Source organism: Patella vulgata, chromosome 2 (genome assembly GCF_932274485.2).
Source record: "Patella vulgata chromosome 2, xgPatVulg1.2, whole genome shotgun sequence".
Lineage (NCBI taxonomy): Eukaryota > Metazoa > Mollusca > Gastropoda > Patellidae > Patella > Patella vulgata.
Window position 1 is genome coordinate 13,141,718 of NC_065880.2, and position 21,608 is coordinate 13,163,325.

Here is a 21,608-nt window from a genome sequence, read left to right on the forward strand (position 1 = left end):
TTAGGTGAAATGTACCTTTCGTTATCAAGTTATACAGCACGTGGGCCATATACGTGCAAGCGAATAATTGAAATAAACCTGAAACAGATGTTAGTCCCGAAATGAACCAGATTGTGTCGAGTGGACGTTAAACCCCATCTCTCTCTCTCTCTCTCTCTCTCTCTCTCTCTCTCTTTTCTCTCTTTTCTTGTTAATAAATTTAGATTTACTACACACGTGTGGCATTTAAAGGCTCAATACCACTCTTGTAACTGAATAATATGTCCCAATCTTTATTCTGGTCAACAAATTGTACTATTTTACAATATTTCAATTAATTGATGATACAAATTTCATCTTAACACGCCTTATTTAAAAATTTTGAAAAATTCAACATAATGGTTTGAAACGTCTAACGTAAACCTTTTCAAATGAAACTTCAATTTAAAAATATTTTCGAACCCTCTGGACAAGTAAAATAGGATGTAATGGATAATTTAGACAACAGGTAGGACACTTAAACATCTAGTACTTAGATAGAGATATTATTTATTTTCTGGAGCTTTCAAGCCAGCAAGAGTGTTATTGTCCCTTTAATATATATTATTTTATTGATTTAAACCCAACGAACTTTAAATAACTTAGTAAATTATTCACTCGAAAAGATTTTGTAAAGGACTGTTCTGTACAAAATGGATCGATCAACTTTTTGTATTTGAAGCGAGTTATAATCATAATCCAGTGGTATTTATTGGTGAGTGATCGCGGTAAGCATGGCAAAAAGAAACCAATTCATACTGGATATACAAGCATGAAGAACACTTTCAATTTAGTAATATACTTAATATGTATAAAATTAGGTAAGTTTTTCAAGTCTCTAATTGATATTTAATCGTTTTAGATATAACTCACTCCCTTCTAAAATGTGACTTGTTCAATATGTTCCAGCATTAAATAGAATATGTGTCGAATTTAATATAAAAAGAGAGAGAGAAATGGGGTTTAACGTCCATTCGACACAAACTAGGTCATTTCGGGACTAACATGGTTTAATTTTATTTGAATAAGTCGCTTGCGCGTATGGATCTTTAGCAGTGGGAGGAAACGGAGGACCCGGAGAAAACCCACGAGGTTGGACAGGCGACCATACTCCTTGTCACGTACAACCGGGGTATCGAAACCACGCCAGTTGACTCAATGACAGACTTTATGATACAACACACACGTGCTAACTATTCGGCCATCCAACCCCCCGGAATTTAATATACTATGGTTCTGATTTTGATAGTTAATTATTTTCACAGTTCTCTCCGCTACACATTCATTTCCCGCAAAGTACAACCATTTTCATTGTAAAAAATGACGTAGCTGTAAAATAACCGTTGATTTCAAAACCTGAAAATAATCAGGGGGTCACGGCGGCTAAATGGGTAAGAAGCTGGCTCACTTGCCTGGAGGTCGTGTGTTCGATCCCTGCATGAGTCGAGAAAGTTCATCCAGATTTCCCGGCGTGGTTCCCCCTTGTCAATGATGCAGGACGGAGGCACCGTGTACACATTGGCATGAACGAAAAAGATCCCTTGACAGGGACGCTAAACCCCATTGCATTTCATTTCATTTCTGAAAATAACCCAGACATAAAATGCAAGTCACGAGTTAAATAAAATCTCATTATTATGGTATCTACAATACTCCCGTCAAAATTCAAAACCTAGTAACTCACTTTTTTTTTTAATCAAAATTGAGTTAGGACCAAATTTGTAGTTACTAGGGTATGTGCTTCCTGTTCTTGTACTAGATATTCCAATCTTTTGATTTTGTAAGCAGTTACACCCATGACACAACCTAACAAATTCCTTCATTTGCCTAGTATGCCACAGAAAAACCTAGTAACTCAATAGTCAAATCAATGGATAAGCTGGAGTTTAATATTCATTCATTACGTTTTCCTTTGTTTTCTCAAAAAGAGAAAAACGTGAGTTACTAGGTGTTGCCTTTTGACGGGAGAATATCACAATTGATAAAATGCTTGATAAACATTTTCTGTCTTAACCCGAAGAAGAGATTTAGAAGCAAGTAACCCCAGTAGAAATGCATACTCATTGCCATGGAATAAACCGTTTACATAATCTGGTAGGACCCCCAATATACCTGTTAACTCTTTCTGATAGCAAAATTAATAAAAGTGTTGTTGTTTTTAATATCTAAAACTAATTTAAAAGTACATAAGGAACAATATAAACTCGTTTACAAAGAGAATTTAATGACATTGTAGGCGGAAATCCTGCTGTCTCGCAAATTTTCCCAGTTGTTTTCTTGTTTACCAGCGGCTGTGATTTAAATCAATACCGGTATTGTAATATATGATTATACGACCATTGTCAAAGTTTGATACAAAATAAAAATTCGTATAACAATAACATATTTTGACCGGTATATCTAAATCAATTTAAGTCGGATTTCTTTTGATTAAATAAACATTGAACACATTTAGAAAGGTACAGCATTTATCTTCTATACTAATATTTGTGACTGTCGTTTGTCTGTCTGTCTGTCTGTCTGTCTGTTCGGGGTTGGCGGCTACACTAGGTCTGCCCCGAGTCTGAAATTTGGGGTATAGGAGTAGCTCGGACCGGGGAGTAACATAGGCGAGGTGGCATTAGTCTACCACTTCCGGTTTCGGGGTTATGACCCCCCGAGCGAAGCCGGGCATTCTTCTAATTTGTGATAAATTGTTGGCTTTAGAGTACATTTTGAAGTGATTTCTTGGACAAATTTAGGATGACTGTTACATTTTACCCAAATTTATCGATGAAAAAATATTTTGGCTAGAAAAAGATTTTTACTTAGTTGTGCCTGAACAGTAGGTTATCCATTACGTTGCCTTCTGTTGAATTTATGTTACCAGTGACGGCGATCTCTAGCACTAATTCCTCTTTAAAATAAATCCAATTTTCCCCAAATATTTAATCCATAATATATTTATGCCAATAAAGGATACCGAATAAACCCACTAGCTTTTCGTGTAGTAGTATCATAATGTTTTAATGACTTGGAGCGGCATGGCGTCATTTTGGTGAAGTCATCGACGCCATGTTAGTTAACCCAAAACAGCGTGTCTCTTAACTAATTTGACACTATGTCGGTCTGTTCCGTGTAGGTGGGCAATGTGAAAAATAAATATGAAATATAATATTTCTTGTAAAAAACAAACAAACAAAAAACAACAACAGAAAAAATAAATTATTTTGCCTTCTAGTCAACAAAATAAAGTGCCTGAAATCCCATTACTTTTTTGGTCTGAAGCCAATCTGCATTGTGCGACAGTTTTCGGATTTTAACTTAAACATACATTATCCAAGAGCTAAATCTTCCCATTACAGATCTTTCTTTAGGCCTGAAATGTTATTAAAATTAATAATTAGACATTAATTAACTTATCCAGACCGTAATCAACTCTCGATGGCATAGGATTTCTCCGATATTAAATAGATTAGAACAGTTCAGCCATATTTTGATTTAAGCTAAAAAAAAAATGGAGGAGCGAGACTTAGCTTCGAACAACTAGTACGGTGGTTGCAATAATTGCATACGTCTTGCCCAGCCTTCAACGCTCACAATAGAGTAATTTGAATCAAATTATTCATTTTACATTATCTGTTTTCGAACTATTTAGCAAAAATGGCTAGCTCTTTATCTAAATCTTACATAATGTATCTTTAACTAATGGATAAAATGAAATGAAATGGGGTTTAACGTCCTACTGTTCTGCTCCTATAATAGGCTAATGAAGACGGGCATACGCCATACAGTGTGCTATGAGGGAAATTTTGCCCGGCAGCGGCACTATCGCCTACTCTTATATCGAATTCCAACTGCCAAGGGATCTTTTACGTGCATTCCAATGTATACACGGGACTTCGGTTTTTCGTCTCATCCGAAGGATAAAACATTTAAAGTCAGTGTAATAAACACCGTCTGGCGTCCCTCATTTATTTGTTTTATTAGTTTGTCGGGACGTAAATTTCTGTGAATTTAACTGATTTAGGTCAGATACGCAGTGTGTTGAATTTATTTCGCAGAACCGTATAATTAAGGTTATATTTGAGCACATTGAGTTAGCTGTGTTTACGGACTGAATTAGCGCCCCAAAGATATTCGCCGACTGTGCGCTTTACAATCGGGAATTTTATTTCTGCCCCCTGTCCACTGTAATCTGAAATTCAGATGGGCACATAGTGTGATTTCGGTTCCAATACCATAAAAAATAAGGCTATAGTTTTATTGGAATTGCTGGTCGCTTAATTCAAGGGCTAAATTAGCATCTTCCAAGCTTTGCGACTTTTGGCGACCGGCTAAGCCCGCTCGGAGGAATCTAAACGGGAATTTTATCGGCCCTCCATTTCTGTCCCCTTTCCCCCTGAAAAACCAACGCCAGATAACCACCCTGCTTGGATTCAGTCAGATTAAAATCCGGCCCAAGAATTTGGTTCACGGCAAATAAAGATGGCGACTGTCTGGTTATATAAATTGGTGGAATTGAACCATTATTGGACTGGTTTTCGTATTAAAGATTCAACTTTCACTCAGATTTTATTTAAAACAAATGTATTGTAATATTCTTCTTAAATACGCGGATTTCAATTATTTTCAAGGGGTTGCGTTTAGGGTAAAACGTCATATAATTTCCCTCAATTATCTCTAATAATTAATGAAGCACATAGGCGTGCTGAGACCTCCGAAGTGGGGTGGGCAGCACTTTGGGCACTTTGAGGGTGGGATGGGTTGCGACAAGTGCTAGAATCGATTTGAAGTATATCTGAGCCATGGCAAACCATACCATGACAATTGGTTGAGGGGGGGGGGGGTATGATTAAGTCCTGAATATGTAAACATGGGCATGGTTAGCAACATTCAAGAACTAAACGACATACGAGTAAAGAAAAACTCAATATTTTCTATAATACTTGAAATTAAAAACAGGAATTAGAATTCAATATTGATACAAGTCAATTAATATTGATACAAGTCAATTAATATTGATACAAGTCAATTAATATTGATGTTGTTATCTTGCCATGAAACTATAGCATCCCAATATTCAATAATTAAGACACAATTAACATTTTGTAATCAGGCCCCGAGTTCACAAAGCATTCTCAGACTTAAGTTGAGAATTTACTCAAACTTGTTCACCTTATTTTAACTAAAATATAGCCCTTTATAATAATTTTATTGTTTGAATGTATCAGATACATCAATAAGAAACTATGTGCAAAGTTTTGTATTTCTGCATCAAAGATATTTGTCATAAACAGTGATTGAAAGTTGAGCAAATTCTCAACTTGTGTCTGAGAATGCTTTGTGAACTCGGGGCCTGTACACGAGTCGTGTACCCTATGGTATCGGGTGCCATTTGGGAATGAACAAATAAAAACATGTCCTTAGAGGTAATTAGTAAAGACAGATTCACTAAGCAGATGGTGTGCTTTAACACTGAGGTTCTTGCCTGCAGTCTGATCAGCACCCAGCTTACTTCTGGCCTGGTGGAAATTCCCCGGTTGTACGTGACAAGGAGTAGGGTCGTCTGTCCAACCTCGTGGGATTTCTCCGGGTCATCCGGTTTCCTCCCACTGTTAAAGACCCCCTACGCGCAAGCGAATTGTTGAAATAAAATTGAACCATATGTTAGTCCCGAAATGACCTGGTTAGTTTCGAGTGGACGTTAAACCCCATTTCTCTCTCTCTCCCTTTAAAGTTGATAATGCACAGAAGCACATACATTTGTTGGACTAGGAGCTGGGTGACACTCTTCTAAAAAATCTAAGGCTCCGCCAATTTAAGTACTACCGACAGGAAACTTGGCATGGCTGTTCCTTTGACAATTGTGCATAGATGGGCGGATTTTGATTTTTGATATGACGTCTCAATTCATAAATGGCCGTGATGACGTCACACGCTGTCCCTTGTCCATAGTACGCTTGATAACGGTGAGAGTATCCCCATTAAAACGTTGCAGTTAATAAACCTGCATCCACAAAGTTATCTGTGTTATATAACAAAAAGCCTTTAAAAGATAGGATATGTCTGTTATTTTTTTTTTTAAATGTCGTGTTTTTATTTTAAAAGGATACTTGATAACCAGTGCTAACTCCCATGGTCTCAAATTCTTAGTGATTGGGGACTGGGGAGGCACCTCAGAGTTTCCCTACACTACGGAAACAAGTGTTAGCACAGCAAGGCAAATGGAACAACTAGCTGAAAAGGAACATCCAGAATTTGTGTTGGCACTTGGTGATAACTTCTATTTTGATGGAGTAGAAACAGTCAATGATCCTCGATTTCAGGTAAAGACCTATATTAAAACTTGATTCTTTATACAAGCGTACGTTATAGGTGATACCATAATACATGGAGAGCCCAGGGGAAGAACGATCTAAATAAATCATATTTTTGTCTTTTCGCATAAAGACGAGAATGTTTGACGCGAACAGAACAACGAGTGGGTTTAATTACAACTTCTAAATGATGTTTAATACGAACCATAATTACCAGTACAACTGACTTCAACTTTCCAGGCAAATTCATGTTAAATAAAGGGTGCGATGGACTTGTATTTGTCCGGGAGGCCATTTCAGAAGGGCCTTGGTTCGATGTAACTCAGATCGTTTTTACCTGAAATAGATTGTTGCACAGAAAGCTTATACAATTTGGTACCCGATGGCGCCATTAACTGGGGTTCATTGAAAAGGTGACTTAGATCGTTCTTCCCCGGGACTCTTCATGTACTATTCTGCCATTACATAGCGGAGCTGCGGGGGCTCAATGATTAAGGCGGTGGCTCACTAACCAGAAGATCCCGGTGTTGGTCGAGTGTTTTCCCTTTATCAGTGGATGCATGCTGGGATGACAATCCGGGGTCCCGTGTACACATTGGCGTGCACGTATAAGAACTCTTGACAGTTGGAATTTAAAATAAGAGTAGGCCATACCTAGCACCACTGTCCGGGCAAATTTACCCCACAGCACACCAGCTTCATTTGTCCAGTCCGCGCAGAAAAGTGGGACGTCAAACCACAAGTATGGAAGCCTATAACTACCATTCATAATTTCTACTTTTCGCCTCTTCAGAACACGAAAGTCGAAAAGTAGAAGTTACGACAAAATGTGAGGCGACAAGACGGTATACAAGCCAAAATCAACTCGAAAATAGGAAATTAAGAAATAACACACCGCGATAATAGCGCCCCCCGTTTTTTCTTAATTCTTACTTTTCGACTTGCATTTTGGCTTGTATACCGTCTTGTCGACTTTCGATTTAGTCATATTTTTGTATTTATTGATGGTAACTTCTACTTTTCGACTTTTCGACTTTCGTGTTCTGAAGAGGCGAAAAGTAGAAATTATGAATGGTAGTTATAGGCTTCCATACACAAGTGGCTTATTTTCCAAAACAAGAACCATTGAATAGAGTCGTCTCCCATGCACAATACCAGCTGTCATCCAAACATGATTTCCTTGTTGAACGAATAGGTGAAATTAAATTGGATTTAACACATGCTTTTCTGCAACATCCGGACTAATAAAGTCCCGCACACGTTATGCAGTGTGCTATGAGGGAAATCTTGTTAAGGAGACTGCTTCCGACTACTCTTTTACAAATTCCAACTGTTCCATATAAGAGTATGCGATAGTGCCGCTGCCCGGGCAAAATTTCCCTCATAGCACAGTATAGCCCAGTATAGGAGCAGAACAGTAGGACGTTAAACCCCATTTCATTTCACAAATTCCAACTGTTAATGGCTGCTAATGGGGACCTCGGTTTATAATCCCGCCCGAATGACTAGACACTGTTTCCATGTCAAACCCGCATCTTGCATCACTGATAGGGGAACCCCAGGCATGGTAATCCCGGGGAATTTTCTCGGCCAACACCAGAAACGAACGATTCTCCTGGGCCCTGTTTCTCGAAATCTTAACTAAAGATAAAATCAAATTACTAAAATTTTGATTTTATCTTAGTTAAAATTTTGTGAAACAGCCCCCTGGTTAGTGAGCCCAAGCCATATTCAGCGAGCCACCGTGGTTCCCTTTTTGAACAAATAAATGTATCCGAAAAATGAGAGAGAGAGAGAGAGAGAGAGAGAGAGAGAGAGAGAGAAATGGGGTTTAACGTCCACTCGACACAAACTAGGTCATTTCGGGATCAACATATGGTCCAATTTTATTTACATAATTCGTTTGCGCGTAGGGGTCTTTAGCAGTGGGAGGAAACCGGAGGCCCCGGAGAAAACCCACGAGGTTGGACAGGCGACCCTTCTCCTTGTAACGTACAACCGGGGATTCGAAACTACGTCAATTGACTCAATGGCAGGCCTTATGATACAGCGCGCGCACGTGCTAACCATTCGGCCATCCAACCACCCTATAGATAACGAAACGAAATATATACTGTGTTTTGATTTTCTACACAGCATAAGACTATATAGAACGTTGAGACGGCGACTGTGTTATTAACAAGATTTCAGTGAGTTTTTAAATAGAATCAGTTTGTATATTACTCTGTTTTCAACGCCTTTAACTATATTGCAGGATACATTTGAAAATGTTTTTACAAGTGCCGCTATAAATATACCTTGGTATCTTATAGCAGGCAATCATGATTACCATGGCAACGTTTCAGCACAGATCGCCTACACAAAAGTATCCAAACGATGGTAATTATTTCAACTTCTTATTTCACACCCCACAAACAGCTAACGGCCTTCCTTTTGGATAACTTATTAAACATACATTATGCAAGAGCTACATCTGCCAATGGCAGGTCTTTCTTTAGGCCTGAAATGTTATCTAAATTATTAATTAGACATAATCAACTCTCGATGTCATCGCTAGCCTGCGATAATTACTGGATTATAATCCGATCTGCAGCTCAACGATCATTCATGGTTAAGTTCAAAAATGGGTAATCGGGCCGACTTTAGTAATGATGATCGAGTCCATCCCAAAATTCAATCGCTAAATTCTCGGTTCAGAGTGGATCAATTTGACGAAATGTTCAGCAAATGCCCGTAACATTATCTAGTTTTTAATTATTATAGTGAGAACTGCCAGCTCTTTATCTAATCTCTCATAATGCATCTTTAAATAAAGACCATCGAGCTCGTGGACATCCTTTCCCGAGAAAGATACACCTAGAAAGAGAGAGAGAGAGAGAGAAATGGGGTTTAACGTCCACTTGACACAAACTAGGTCATTTCGGGACTAACACATGGTTTTAATTTTATTTCAATAATTCGCTTGCCCGTAGGGGTCTTTAGCAGTGGGGGGAAACCGGAGAACCCGGAGAAAACCCACGAGGTTGGACAGGCGACCCTACTCCTTGCCACGTACAACCAGGGATTCGAAACCACGCCAGTTGACTCAGCGCACACGTGCTAACCATTCAGCCACCCTAGGTGCACCTAGAAAGATAGCAAAAAAAATCCAAATCCAACGATATATGAACGCCTTTCCTTATTAGCAATTTGAACCCAATTGGCGCTATAATATTGTATAGAATTTACGGCTGAAATATTTAACGTAACTCATTTGAAAAGTTGGAATATCAACATTAATATTGGAGAGATGGAACAGTTATCAATTAAATCACGATGGAGGCGTCTTTATAACCAACTGACAATAGAGGTACCCACGTCACGTCCATGTCTTTGTCATGGTGTCATCTTGTTTAAATAGGGTAGGGATTTTTATCCATCCCGTATTCCGAGTTTATGTTTTTATATTAGGTCTTTCAATAATACCGTGAAATGATGAATTAATTGAGTGGGTTTTTTTCATCTAAGTCTTACGCACTTAAAGACCGTGACTCTCGATCCTGTATTTCCAGTTTGGATTATTATATCAGGTCATTCAATACCACTGTAAAATGATGAATTAATCGAGTGGTTTTTGTTTCACTTGTAATATAGGAACTTTCCTCATCTGTATTATTCACAATCTTTTAATATACCTGGAACCTCTGATACCATTGATATACTGATGATAGATACAGTGTTGTTATGTGAAACAGATGACAGAGAACAGAGGGACAATCAATGGGAATGGATTGAAAGAAATCTCAAAAATAGCAAGTAAGTTCAGTTCTATTCATAGTTAAAAAAGAATTAAAGAATTTATTGCGTGTATAATACAATTAATGTGAGTAGTGGCCATATTCTAAAGGACGAACCCTGTCGAGTTTCACAGTTCTCTATTCATGTCTTGCAAAATGTGGGACTTCGAATTCTGTCTTATGGTTTGGATTGTTCGTACTTGGTTTTATTTTATTTACTTGTATGACTTGGGGGGTTGGATGGCTGAATGGTTAGCACGCGCGCGCTGTATCATAAAGTCTGTCATTTAGTCAACTGGCGTGGTTTCGAATCCCTGGTTGTATGTGACAAGGAGTAGGGTCGCCTGTCCAATCTCGTGGGTTTTCTCCGGGTCCTCCGGTTTCCTCCCACTGCTAAAGACTCCTACGCACAAGCGAATTATTGAAATAAAATTAAACCATCTGTTAGTCCCGAAATGACCTAGTTTGTGTCGAGTGGACGTTAAACCCCATTTCTCTCTCTCTCTTGTATGACAACTGCTTGTTTTCTTTTTCAGTGCCAAATATTTATTCACTGCAGGTCATCATCCTATTTATTCTATAGGCTGGCATGGTGGACGTAGTTGTTTAGAAGATAAACTGCTGCCATTACTATATAAATATACAGCTAATGGTCATTTCGCTGGTCATGATCATTGCTTACAGGTAGGTTTAACTATCTACTTACCTAGCAGTGTTCATCATTCTGTACCCGTAGGATTAACTATAATTTAGCATCCTTTTAATAAATACTTAACCAACAGTGTTCATCATTCTGAAGTGGAGAATATACCTTCTCAGTTCAAGATGATTAGCTCAATTCCAATAAAGAGCGTGAATGAAATGAAATGAAATAGGGTTTAACGTCCTACTGTTCTGCTCAGACGGGGCTGATGAAGACGGACATACGCCATACGGTGTGCGATGAGGAGGAAAATTCTAACCACCAATGGCTCTTTTACGTGCATGTCAATGTGTCCACGGGACCTTGTTTTTTCCTCCCATCCGAACGACTAGAAAGCTGTCCTTGTCAGGCCCTCCGTCCTGAGCAATGGCACGGATGCGTTGAAAACAAAGCTCACGATCGGCTAGATCTAGTTGATAAGGCCAACTTCAAGTTTGGTCAAAGGACACGAGATGTAAACAGGGCTAACGCTAAACCTTACCTACAATCTCGCCAACAATCACGTGCCCTAACCCTCTTTACACCTCAGCGACCTTGACGAAAATTGTGCTGACTTTAACAAATAGATTCAGCCGCTCACGACCCCAATGTTATTAGCTATGCGACACTTAGAAATAATTAACTTTTACCCTGTGCGATTTTAATTACCTTACGTGTCGGTTACGTATGTTAAAGGGGAGGGGTACGGGGTTTCTAGACAAGTGATTACGAAAGTCTTCTAATATCTCTGGTTCGGACAAAATGGTGCCGTTTACTCATTTTAATACCCATTTACACTAAATAGGAAATACTTTTTACCTACAAATACTTGAAACGGCTTTATTTATTTTTCTGATACATAAAAAAAAATGTTTTAGAATTTAATTTGTCAGAGGAAAAAAGTTAATATTTGTGGCTCATTAAGTCGCATCGATGTCATCCTTATCAGTGATTGTAGCGGCCTAGCGAAAATTCACTGCTGATCAGTGTGCATGGAACTAGGTCACTAACAAGAACACGGTTCCGATGATTGTTTACTATTTGCAGTTCTTCAGGCTGTGAACCAATGACTTGTTATTGGAACGCAATTTTACTATACATCTTTCAAATGGTTCAATCGATTGCAGGTTATTATAGGATTGGTATTTAAACTGAATGGCCGACTATTTATTTAATTGTGATAAGGTTTAGACACTAGACCTGCTAATGCACACTGATCAGAACTGATTATTCGCTAGGCCGCTACAATTTGCACTGATGGGATGATATTGGTGCGGCTTAATGAGCACGCGATATTAACTTTTTTCCATCTGTGAATTAAATTTTAAAACATGTTTTTTAATCATTATAAAGGTGTTTGAAGTTTATGTAGGTAAAAACATAACGTCCCATGTAAACAATGCACGCGCCAATGTGCCAATGATTGACGCCGCGTGATGTGATGTCACGTGTTGAAAGTAGTTAACATTAGAAGACTTTCGTAATACCTCCTTGAAACAGATTGCTATTAATGATGTATCATAAAATTTTATTCCTTCCACAGCATTTACAGACGAGTAAAGAAAACGTGACTTTAGATTTTATTGTTTCTGGTGCTGCAAGTTACGTGGATAGTAATACTGACAATAAAGCGGAAGTTCCAGATGATTCTTCTAAGTTCCATTTTGGTGATGAGGACAGTAAAGGTGGATTCTGTTTTATAGATGCAAACTCTGATAGACTCAAAATAAGTTTTGTGGAGGCCAATGGTGATGACCTTTATCAGACTACTATCTTTCCCAGGTACCTATGATTATGGCGAATGATTAACCCTTTTCAACAAAAGACAAATTGATCAGTTGAATGGATGTGTTTTTGGTAAATTGGATTAGAATTAATCGGAATACATGAAATATTCCAAAGAATAAATCAAGTAAGATATATTGAGACAACGGACCAAACCAAAGAATAAATCAACTAAGAAAAACAAGTGAGAACTGTCTTACTGTCAATGTATGGGCTGGAACACTATTCCAGGAATATGGATGGCAAAACTTAAGGTCATAGCAAATAATATTTATTAATGTTGTAATACTCTTGATTAATCTGACTAACGTGGGGTCGGGTGAGGACGGGATGGGGGATAATGCCATCAACATGATGCATGTAGTTACCCATTGCTGTTCATTTGTTGGGCTATGTCAATCTAGCATTGAAATTGCCGAACTTGCAACTTATTGCAACACAAGCTTTTCTTAGTGTAAAATGGAGCATGGACTTGTATTAGCAACGTACTAAAAGTATACCTTAATAAAATTTTATGGAAAGGGTATTTTCGGGATGTTTTTAAAAGAAATTCGTAAAAAAAGTTAAAAAAAAAACCCCGGAAAATTGGCTTTTTTATGAATTGTGAGGGAAAATGAAATATTTATTGTAGCACGGACATGTATTAACAATATACTAAACATGAAAAAAGTATAATTTGTAAAAAAAGAAAGAGGTATTTTTGGGAACGTTTTAGGAGAAAATTGTCACAAAAACCCCGAAAAATATGGAATAAAATAAAAAGAAGGTATTTTTGGGATGGTTTTAAGAGAAAATTGTCAAAAAAACCCCCGAAAAATATGGAATATAATGATAATAGTATAAAGGTATCATGTACAATAAAATAACTGTGATCTGTTTATAGAAATGTAAATACTTTAATTTTGAAATTAAAAAACTTGTTTGTTTAAAGTGTTATTTTTTAAAATGTAAATGGTGACCTAACAACAATGTCCAACAGAGCTGCTGAAGGTAACACGGCAGTTACAGGTCCCGTCAAAAATAGAAAGCATCCTTCCTCGACCCGAAAAGTTGGATAATGTTTTGTAAGTCTTCTTTCAATTTCTATGCATATCCACTTTATTAGACCCTCTATGCTTTATTTAATTTGTTCGAAAAATATCAAATTTTCAACGTTTTTATCCACACCAAAATGTATCCAGAAGGGTTATTTAATATTTGATTTAGTAAACAAAATATCAACATTAGACAATCTCTCGGTTGGGATTCAATCCGATTTAAAAGAGGTCCATTAAAATAGTCCACCCGCTTATTCAAACGGGGTATAGACAAAATGGTCTTAAACCTAAACGAACATAACTTTAAGTCAAACTCAACCCCTTAAAAGCAAAATCGTCGATTAAATATCATTTAACAAGGCTCCAGTGATATGTATTTAGATTACTTTTCCTGAATATAAGCTAATTGAAGAGAGTTGGAAACATATGCAACCATTTAACGCTCCACTTTCCACCCGGACTGGGGGGTTGGATGGCTGAATGGTTAGCGTTCGCGCGCTGTATCATAAAGTCTGTCATTGAGTCGACTGGCGTGGTTTCGAATCCCCGGTTGTACGTGACAAGGAGTAGGGTCGCCTGTCTAACCTCGTGAGTTTTTCTCCGGGTCCTCCGGTTTCCTCCCACTGCTAAAGACCCCTATGCGCAAGCGAATTATTGAAATAAAATTAAACCATATGTTAGTCCCGAAATGACCTAGTTTGTGTCGAGTGGACGTTAAACCCCATTTCTCTCTCTCTCTCTCTCTCTCTCCACCCGGACTAATGAAGACAGGGCTTGCATTTATGCCTAACAAACAAACAAACATAACCGCCAAAGATAAAGAGATTCTCTTTAGGCCAGTGAAGGTAATATTATATGCAAACATTGCTTAATCCCCGTATGTGACTGTAATTTTATTATTCGCCAAAGCGATAACCTTTCCACCTTTAAATATTTTAAATGAAATAAGTTTTAACGTCCTACTCTTCTGCACCAACATATATAATGAAGACGTGCATATGCCATGCAGTCTGCTATTGAGAGACATTTTGCCCGGACAGCGGGCTTTCCGCTTCAACTATTCTTCGAAATTGAACTGCCAACGGATTGTTTTACGTTCACGGTATTAGGATTTTTCGTCCCACTCGTACGACTAGAAGAGATTCGTTGCCAGGAACTCCTTCCTGTAGCAGAAACTTTCTGGTTAATGAGCCACCCTGCCTGTTTTACGTAAGTATACACCCGCCCTTGTATTATATTCGACAATTATTTGACTATTTCAAAACTGTTATTATCATATAACCTAATTTGTTATCAGTTTTATCTCAACTTAAAGCCGCTGATTATGTCTGGGTCAAGGAGAAAATATACCCAAAAGATAGTTAATTAAGTTTTCACATCGAAGGATACCTAAAATGTCTGAAGAACACGTCGGAATATTTCCCTTCATCAAAGCTCTACGGGCATACATTGTAAAGGGTTCCAGCGGAGATCAAGGGGCGGATTGTCATGATGTAGATGACGAACATTGGATAAATGGAGCTGGCACGCCTATCGCCAACCCAATGTCTGGTTATCCACAGTATGCCAAAACAAGAAAATCTTGGGGAATCAATGCTTTAGGTACTTTGATTGTAGAAGTGGAGTCTGATGATGGTAATATTGGTGTAGGTGTGACAATAGGTGGAGAGCCAGGATGCTACATAGCTGAAAAGCACCTTAGTCGGTTCGTAGAAGGACAGGATCCGCGGAATGTTGAGCTAATGTGGGATCAGATGTTTCGTGCTACACTGAACTATGGTAGAAAGGGCCTACCATTGCAAGTGATTAGTGCTGTGGATATTGCTATCTGGGATTTATTGGGCAAAATACGCAAGGAACCAGTTTATGCTTTACTTGGTGGAAAGACCAAAGATCGTCTACCTGTTTATTCGACTACCGCCAGGCCAGATTTAGCTAAACAGTTTGGGTTTGTGGGTGCAAAAATTCCATGTCCACATGGACCAGCTGAGGGTGATGAAGGCTTCAAGAAAAATGTTGAATTTTTCAGAAAGTGGAGAGAAACTGTCGGCGATTCCTTTCCGTTAAGTCTGGACTGTTACATGGCCTTGACCGTACCTTATACAGTAAAACTAGCTAAAGCTTTAGAACCATTTGGACTGAAATGGATTGAGGAATATCTTCCACCTGATAATTATGATGGTTACAACAACGTGCGGGAAGCACTGAGGGGTTCTAATGTTCTTCTAACAACTGGTGAACACGAGTACAGCCGCTATGGTTTTAAACAACTGTTGAGTTCAAGATGCGTGGACATCATTCAACCGGATATTACGTGGCTAGGTGGAATAACTGAAGCGAGGCGAGTTGTAGCTATGGCATCTGCTGAGGATATTCTTGTTATTCCTCATGGTTCTAGTATCTATTCTTACCACCTCCAATATGCATTCTCAAATTGTCCACTAGCTGAATATATCAACCTAAGTCCTAAAGCAGATACTATTGTTCCCTACTTCGGTGGAATCTTCACTGATGAACCATTGCCGGAAAATGGATTTATTGATCTTCCTGATCGACCTGGTTTTGGAGTTACGCTTTGCAGAGATAATTTGCACCGTCCGTACAACAGAAGTGAGGATGATTCAGCCAAACAAGCTAAACTGAACATTAATAGAGAAGTTCCTAAACAGGCTAAGATGCCATTTTAGACAAGTTACCTATATGTTGTATGCATTATATCTTCCTATATCGTAGTGACGTTAAAGACATCAATATGTATTAGAATTAAAGAAATTTCATTCATTCCTTTTAAGAGAACAGCAGTATACTAAAATCTTGTGTGGTTCATGTTAATGCTACTAAACGAGACGTTGTTTCCTGGCTGCAGCACCTACAAATTCCAAGTTAATTGGGGAGGGGGGGGTCTAGTGGTTTAACGCGTGCGCGTTGACAGCATAAGATCTGTCATTGAGTCAACTGGTGTGGTTTCGATTCCCCGCTTGTACGTGACAAGGGGTAGGGTCGCCTGTCCAACCTCGAGGGTTTTCTCCGGGTCCCCCGGTTTCCTCCCACTGCAAAACACCCCTACGCTTAAGCGAATTATTGAAATAAATCATTGAACCATATGTTAGTCCCGAAATGACCTACTTTGTGTCGAGTAGGCGTTAAACCCCATTTCTCTCTCTTATTCTCCAAGTCATTGAGAGAAACGCATTGTAATAGGTCTCGTGTATACACTGGCATGCACGTAAAAGATCCCTTTGCCGCTGCCCGGGCAAAATTTCCCTCATAGCACACTGTATGGCGTGTGCCCGTCTTCATTAGCCCAGTCGGATGTTAAACCCTATTTCATTTCTGATAATAACTGCCCAATAGTTCACGTCATGACGAAAATGTGAATAAGCTTCTCCAAGATAATGCAGAGACGAGAACGTTTATATGAATAATGTTAAATTATGACCTGACAGTTTGACAAGTAGCTAACACAACGACTAATATGATTGTTAAATCAACTATGGCACGATGAATTAATTATTAACTGGATTTTCAGAAACACAATAGGACATTAATAGTTCTGTCAGTGTGCTATAGTATTTGGGATGTAATTGCATTTAAATTCAGGTGATCACGGTGGCTAAGTGGGTAAGACGCTGGATCGCTAGCCTGGAGGTCGGGTGTTCGATCCCTGCATTGGCCGAGAAACTTCATCCAGATTTTCCGGCGTGGTTCCCCTTGTCAGTGATGCAGGACGGAGGGTCTGACAAGGACAGCTGTCTAGTCGTTCGGATGGGACGAAAAACCGAGGTCCCGTGTACACATTGGCGTGTACGTAAAAGATCCCTTGACAGTTGGAATTCGATATAAGAGTAGGCCATAGTGCCGCTGCCTGGGCAAAATTTCCCTCATAGGACATTTAAATTTAAAGATTCATCTAATGCTATAAGGCTATGTTTACAAGCTGGGTTTTAACTATTTCTCTAAACAAAACCCTGACACCTCTCTATTTTGATTTATTCACCAAGAACATTAATAATAAGCAAGAATGTGGTGTCGGTGTTAATTAGGTAAATGCATTCACTGGGTTCATGATGGTCTTTTCCTGCTTAGACTTAGCAGTGATGAGCAATTTCATTTGTGAATGCTTGGGGGTGGTGATCAAACTTAGGTTATATTTTAATTACGTCAAGACCTTAAAGAACCAATCTCGATTATATTTTGGAGAATAAAACTGCTTAATTTTGTGTTAAAAGCCCTTAAAATCCTGTGATACGTTTTCAAGCAACTAAACCTGTCCGTCTTCATCTGGAAAATAACGTGTAGTTGAAAGTTAGCTTCGTTATAAAGTACAGCACGTGAGTCATGTACTGTATAGACCTATAAAAGAGCGACAATAGATTATCAGGTATCCCAACGAAAAAATTGACCCGAAGTCTTAAAAGAGTTACGTGTCCAAATAAGTGGTTTTAACGTTCACGTCCAAATGACTCAACATTTTGAGCTGAAATTTTGAGACAAGTTAAATACATCATTACTCTATATTTTGGCGTTTAAATTACATACCTACACGGACTTTTATTTCTGCGACTCTGTTAAAATCGGAATGGTCCCTTTAACCGAGTTCGATAAAGATCATTTTTGCCTGGGATAAGCAACGGGATTGCTCCAAACTTTGGAGCCCGATAACTTAGATTCTTATTGAGTGAGAGCGGGGAAACGGCGTATTGTTTCATAACACCAGTATCTTGACTATGTAGATGATGCGCATTTCGCATTGCACCGACTTGTTATGGCTATTCCGAGGGCGGGTTAGAACGATTAACCCCTTCTTATTGACCGGAATTTTCGAGAGACAGTCCCTTCTTGAGACATCGTATTTTATACATTGATCGAAATCTAAATTTTAATGATCTGTTCAAATATGTATCCCATATCTTCTGACTTGTATGTTGTGTTTACAGAGAGAGAGAGAGAGAGAGAGAGAGAGAGAGAGAGAGAGAGAGATGGGGTTTAACGTTCACTCGACACAAACTAGGTCATTTCGGGATAAGCAACGGGATTGCTCCAAACTTTGGAGCCCGATAACTTAGATTCTTATTGAGTGAGAGCGGGGAAACGGCGTATTGTTTCATAATACCAGTATCTTGACTATGTAGATGATGCGCATTTCGCATTGCACCGACTTGTTATGGCTATTCCGAGGGCGGGTTAGAACGATAAACCCCTTCTTATTGACCGGAATTTTCGAGAGACAGTCCCTTCTTGAGACATCGTATTTTATACATTGATCGAAATCTAAATTTTAATGATCTGTTCAAATATGTTTCCCATATCTTCTGACTTGTATGTTGTGTTTAAAGAGAGAGAGAGAGAGAGAGAGAGAGAGATGGGGTTTAACGTTCACTCGACACAAACTAGGTCATTTCGGGACTAACATTACTTCAATAATTCGTTTGCGCGTATGGGTCTTTAGCAGTGAGAGGAAACCGGAGGACCCGGAGAAAACCCACGAGGTTGGACAGGCGACCCTACTCCTTGTCACGTACAACCGTGTACAAAACAATATCATCTATGGATATCACAGGTTGATACGTGATATATCATTTTCTTTGTGCTGAACTTTGAACATAAAGGCATGAAATACATCTGGGGGAAACAAAATACAATAAGCTAATAAAATTGTCAAAACCACTTACGACATATTTTAATAGATAACACAACATTAATGGGGTGGTTAAAAAGCCCATCATATTCTCATTTTAATAGTCATTTTGTATTTGCATTGGGAATTGTCATACACAGTAAAATGGAAAGATCTGCTTTCGACAGACATGTCTAATGAATGTTCTCTCGTATAAATGATTTAGTTAACGTGTCTTTGAAGTAACCTTAATTATCCCAAGTCGACCTTTCGCGAATACTTTACATTTGTTTCAAGATTTTTAAATTGTAATTCGACCGGCTTTACTTCCTTTTTAAGAGAAAATTTCTTGCCTTTTCGCCATTTTTCATATCAGATTTCTTAATTTCCCCATAGTTGGTTGATCGTTATATCACCTTTCAGATCCTTATATTTAAAGCTACAATTTCATATTTTTAAGTTATATTTTTAAAATTTATTAAAATAAAGCCTTAAAATAGATGGTATCTATAAACAGTCCTACCTTGTTAAAGAATAATCCTATTAATCCTATAATTTCCTATTGCCAGCTGAGAAATTGGCAAAAATATCATTTTCAGCATTAAATTCAAACGTTTGAACATAGCTATTCCATGGAGGTAATAGGAAAACAAGGGAGGTAATTGTGTTATTATTTCCTGTGTCAATGATTTTTAAGGGTGGGAAATAATGCCCATGATCGTATAATAGTGAGTTGATAACCTATTGAGCAAAAGACATAGAAATAATTATGTTTTGACTTTCTTAGAAAATATGAAATTCTCGCTTTAAGCTAATTCAAAAACGCCTGCGTTTTTAAGCCACGGTAGCGGAGAGTTCACACGTGATATAAGCCAAGTCAGCTGTATTATTTGACTTCGTCGGTTAGAGTTCAGACGACCAAAATAAGTCGGCTTTTAAAAAAAAGCCTTCTCAAAGACAGGTCATGAGTTTGGTGTATTCAAACTAATGTATTTACCATAACTTTGGTTTTAGACACCAAAGTTAAGCTTGCATAACGATCGTCGGCGTTTTACAACCAGTTCAACTTAATAAGATTCTGAACAGCATACACGTCCCCTTGTCCGAAGAGAGCAAATCCCACCCCTCAAACTTATTATTGGCCGCGACGGCCGTGATGTAAGTCTATTTTCTCCAGGTGAGAAATTCTAATATTTATTTTAAAAACTCAATACCACTCTTGTCGTAACTGAATAATATGTCCCAATCTTTATTCTGGTCAACAAATTGTACTATTTTACAATATTCCAATTACACCGTAATTGATGATACAAATTTCATCTTAACACACCTAATTTAAAACAATTGGAAAAATTAAACTAAATGATTTGAAAAGCCTGACGTAAAAGCTTTTCAAATGTGACCTGGATTTAAAAATAGGATTTAATGGATAATTTACACAACAGGTAAGACACTAACACATCTAGTACTTAGAATAGGGCTATTTTTTATTTTCTGGAGCTGTCAAGCCAGCAAAAGTGTTATTGTCCCTTTAAATATTCAGTTACAGACTTTCTGAGATGTGTAACTTTCCTGTAATGTCCACTTCTCCCAACCGGTGTTGAGTTATATGTATATTTATTGTACTATATAATAAGTGTAATTTATTCAATTAAAGAGTCCAGGGGAAGAACGATCTAAGTCACATTTTTGTCTTTTCGCATAAAAGGTTTTTGGACGAGAATGCTTGACGCGAACAGAACAACGAGTGGGTTTAATTACAACTTTAAAATGATGTTTAATACGAATCAATTACCAGTACAACAGCTGAATTCCACTTTTCAGGCAAATTATGGTTAAATAAAGCATACGATGGACGTATTTGTCCAGGAGGCCATATCAGAAGGGCCTTGGTTCGATGTGACTCCGATCGTTTTTACTTGAAATTGATCGCTCCACAGAAAGCTTATACAATTTGCTACCAGATGGCGCCATTAACTGGGGTTCATTGAAAAAGTGACTTAGATCGTTCTTCCCCAGGGCTCTTCGATTGTATGCTGCTCCCCTGGGTGTTTTTATCTTATCTTATCTTACTTATCTTACTGGTCTAATAGGGTTAACTTCCTCATGAACAATGCCTTAGAACATATATTACCAGATGAAGGCGTGTAATAATACTTGTTACCGGATGCTTTAGTGCATTATTGATCTTACATGTTCATCTGTATTAATTAGAAATCCGAATTTGACTTCTACTGTCCCAGCACACTAGACCTTTAATTAAACAGCTTTTAGTAGAATAAAGACCAATGGTGGAATTGGAAGACCTACGGGCTTGAAAGTCGAGACAACGAATGATTAATTACTTCTATCAACCAGCACTATCAAGGGCGTGAAAGTCGACACAAGGACTGA

General features: G+C 38.2%; 2 protein-coding genes across 2 annotated transcripts; both read left to right on the forward strand.

The window, feature by feature from the left end:
• The first annotated feature begins 683 nt into the window (after positions 1–683).
• LOC130010762 (tartrate-resistant acid phosphatase type 5-like) lies at positions 684–13,517 on the forward strand. Its single transcript, XM_056098772.1, has 6 exons — positions 684–839; positions 6,109–6,326; positions 8,572–8,696; positions 9,951–10,112; positions 10,630–10,777; positions 12,319–13,517. The coding sequence occupies exons 1-6, from the start codon at positions 791–793 to the stop codon at positions 12,565–12,567; spliced, it is 951 nt and encodes a 316-aa protein (XP_055954747.1). The 5' UTR covers positions 684–790; the 3' UTR covers positions 12,568–13,517.
• Positions 13,518–14,958: 1,441 nt separating this feature from the next.
• Positions 14,959–16,314, forward strand: LOC126812046 (L-rhamnonate dehydratase). The gene has a single exon (XM_050538217.2). The coding sequence runs from the start codon at positions 14,992–14,994 to the stop codon at positions 16,282–16,284; it is 1,293 nt and encodes a 430-aa protein (XP_050394174.2). The 5' UTR covers positions 14,959–14,991; the 3' UTR covers positions 16,285–16,314.
• Positions 16,315–21,608: the final 5,294 nt, after the last annotated feature.

Coding starts and splice junctions, on each gene's coding strand:
- LOC130010762 (XM_056098772.1), top strand. CDS start 791: ATGAAGAACACTTTCAATTTAGTAATATACTTAATATGTATAAAATTA. Junction 6,327..8,571: donor TCAATGATCCTCGATTTCAG/GTAAAGACCTAT, acceptor ACTATATTGCAG/GATACATTTGAAAATGTTTT. Junction 10,113..10,629: donor AGAAATCTCAAAAATAGCAA/GTAAGTTCAGTT, acceptor TTTCTTTTTCAG/TGCCAAATATTTATTCACTG.
- LOC126812046 (XM_050538217.2), top strand. CDS start 14,992: ATGTCTGAAGAACACGTCGGAATATTTCCCTTCATCAAAGCTCTACGG.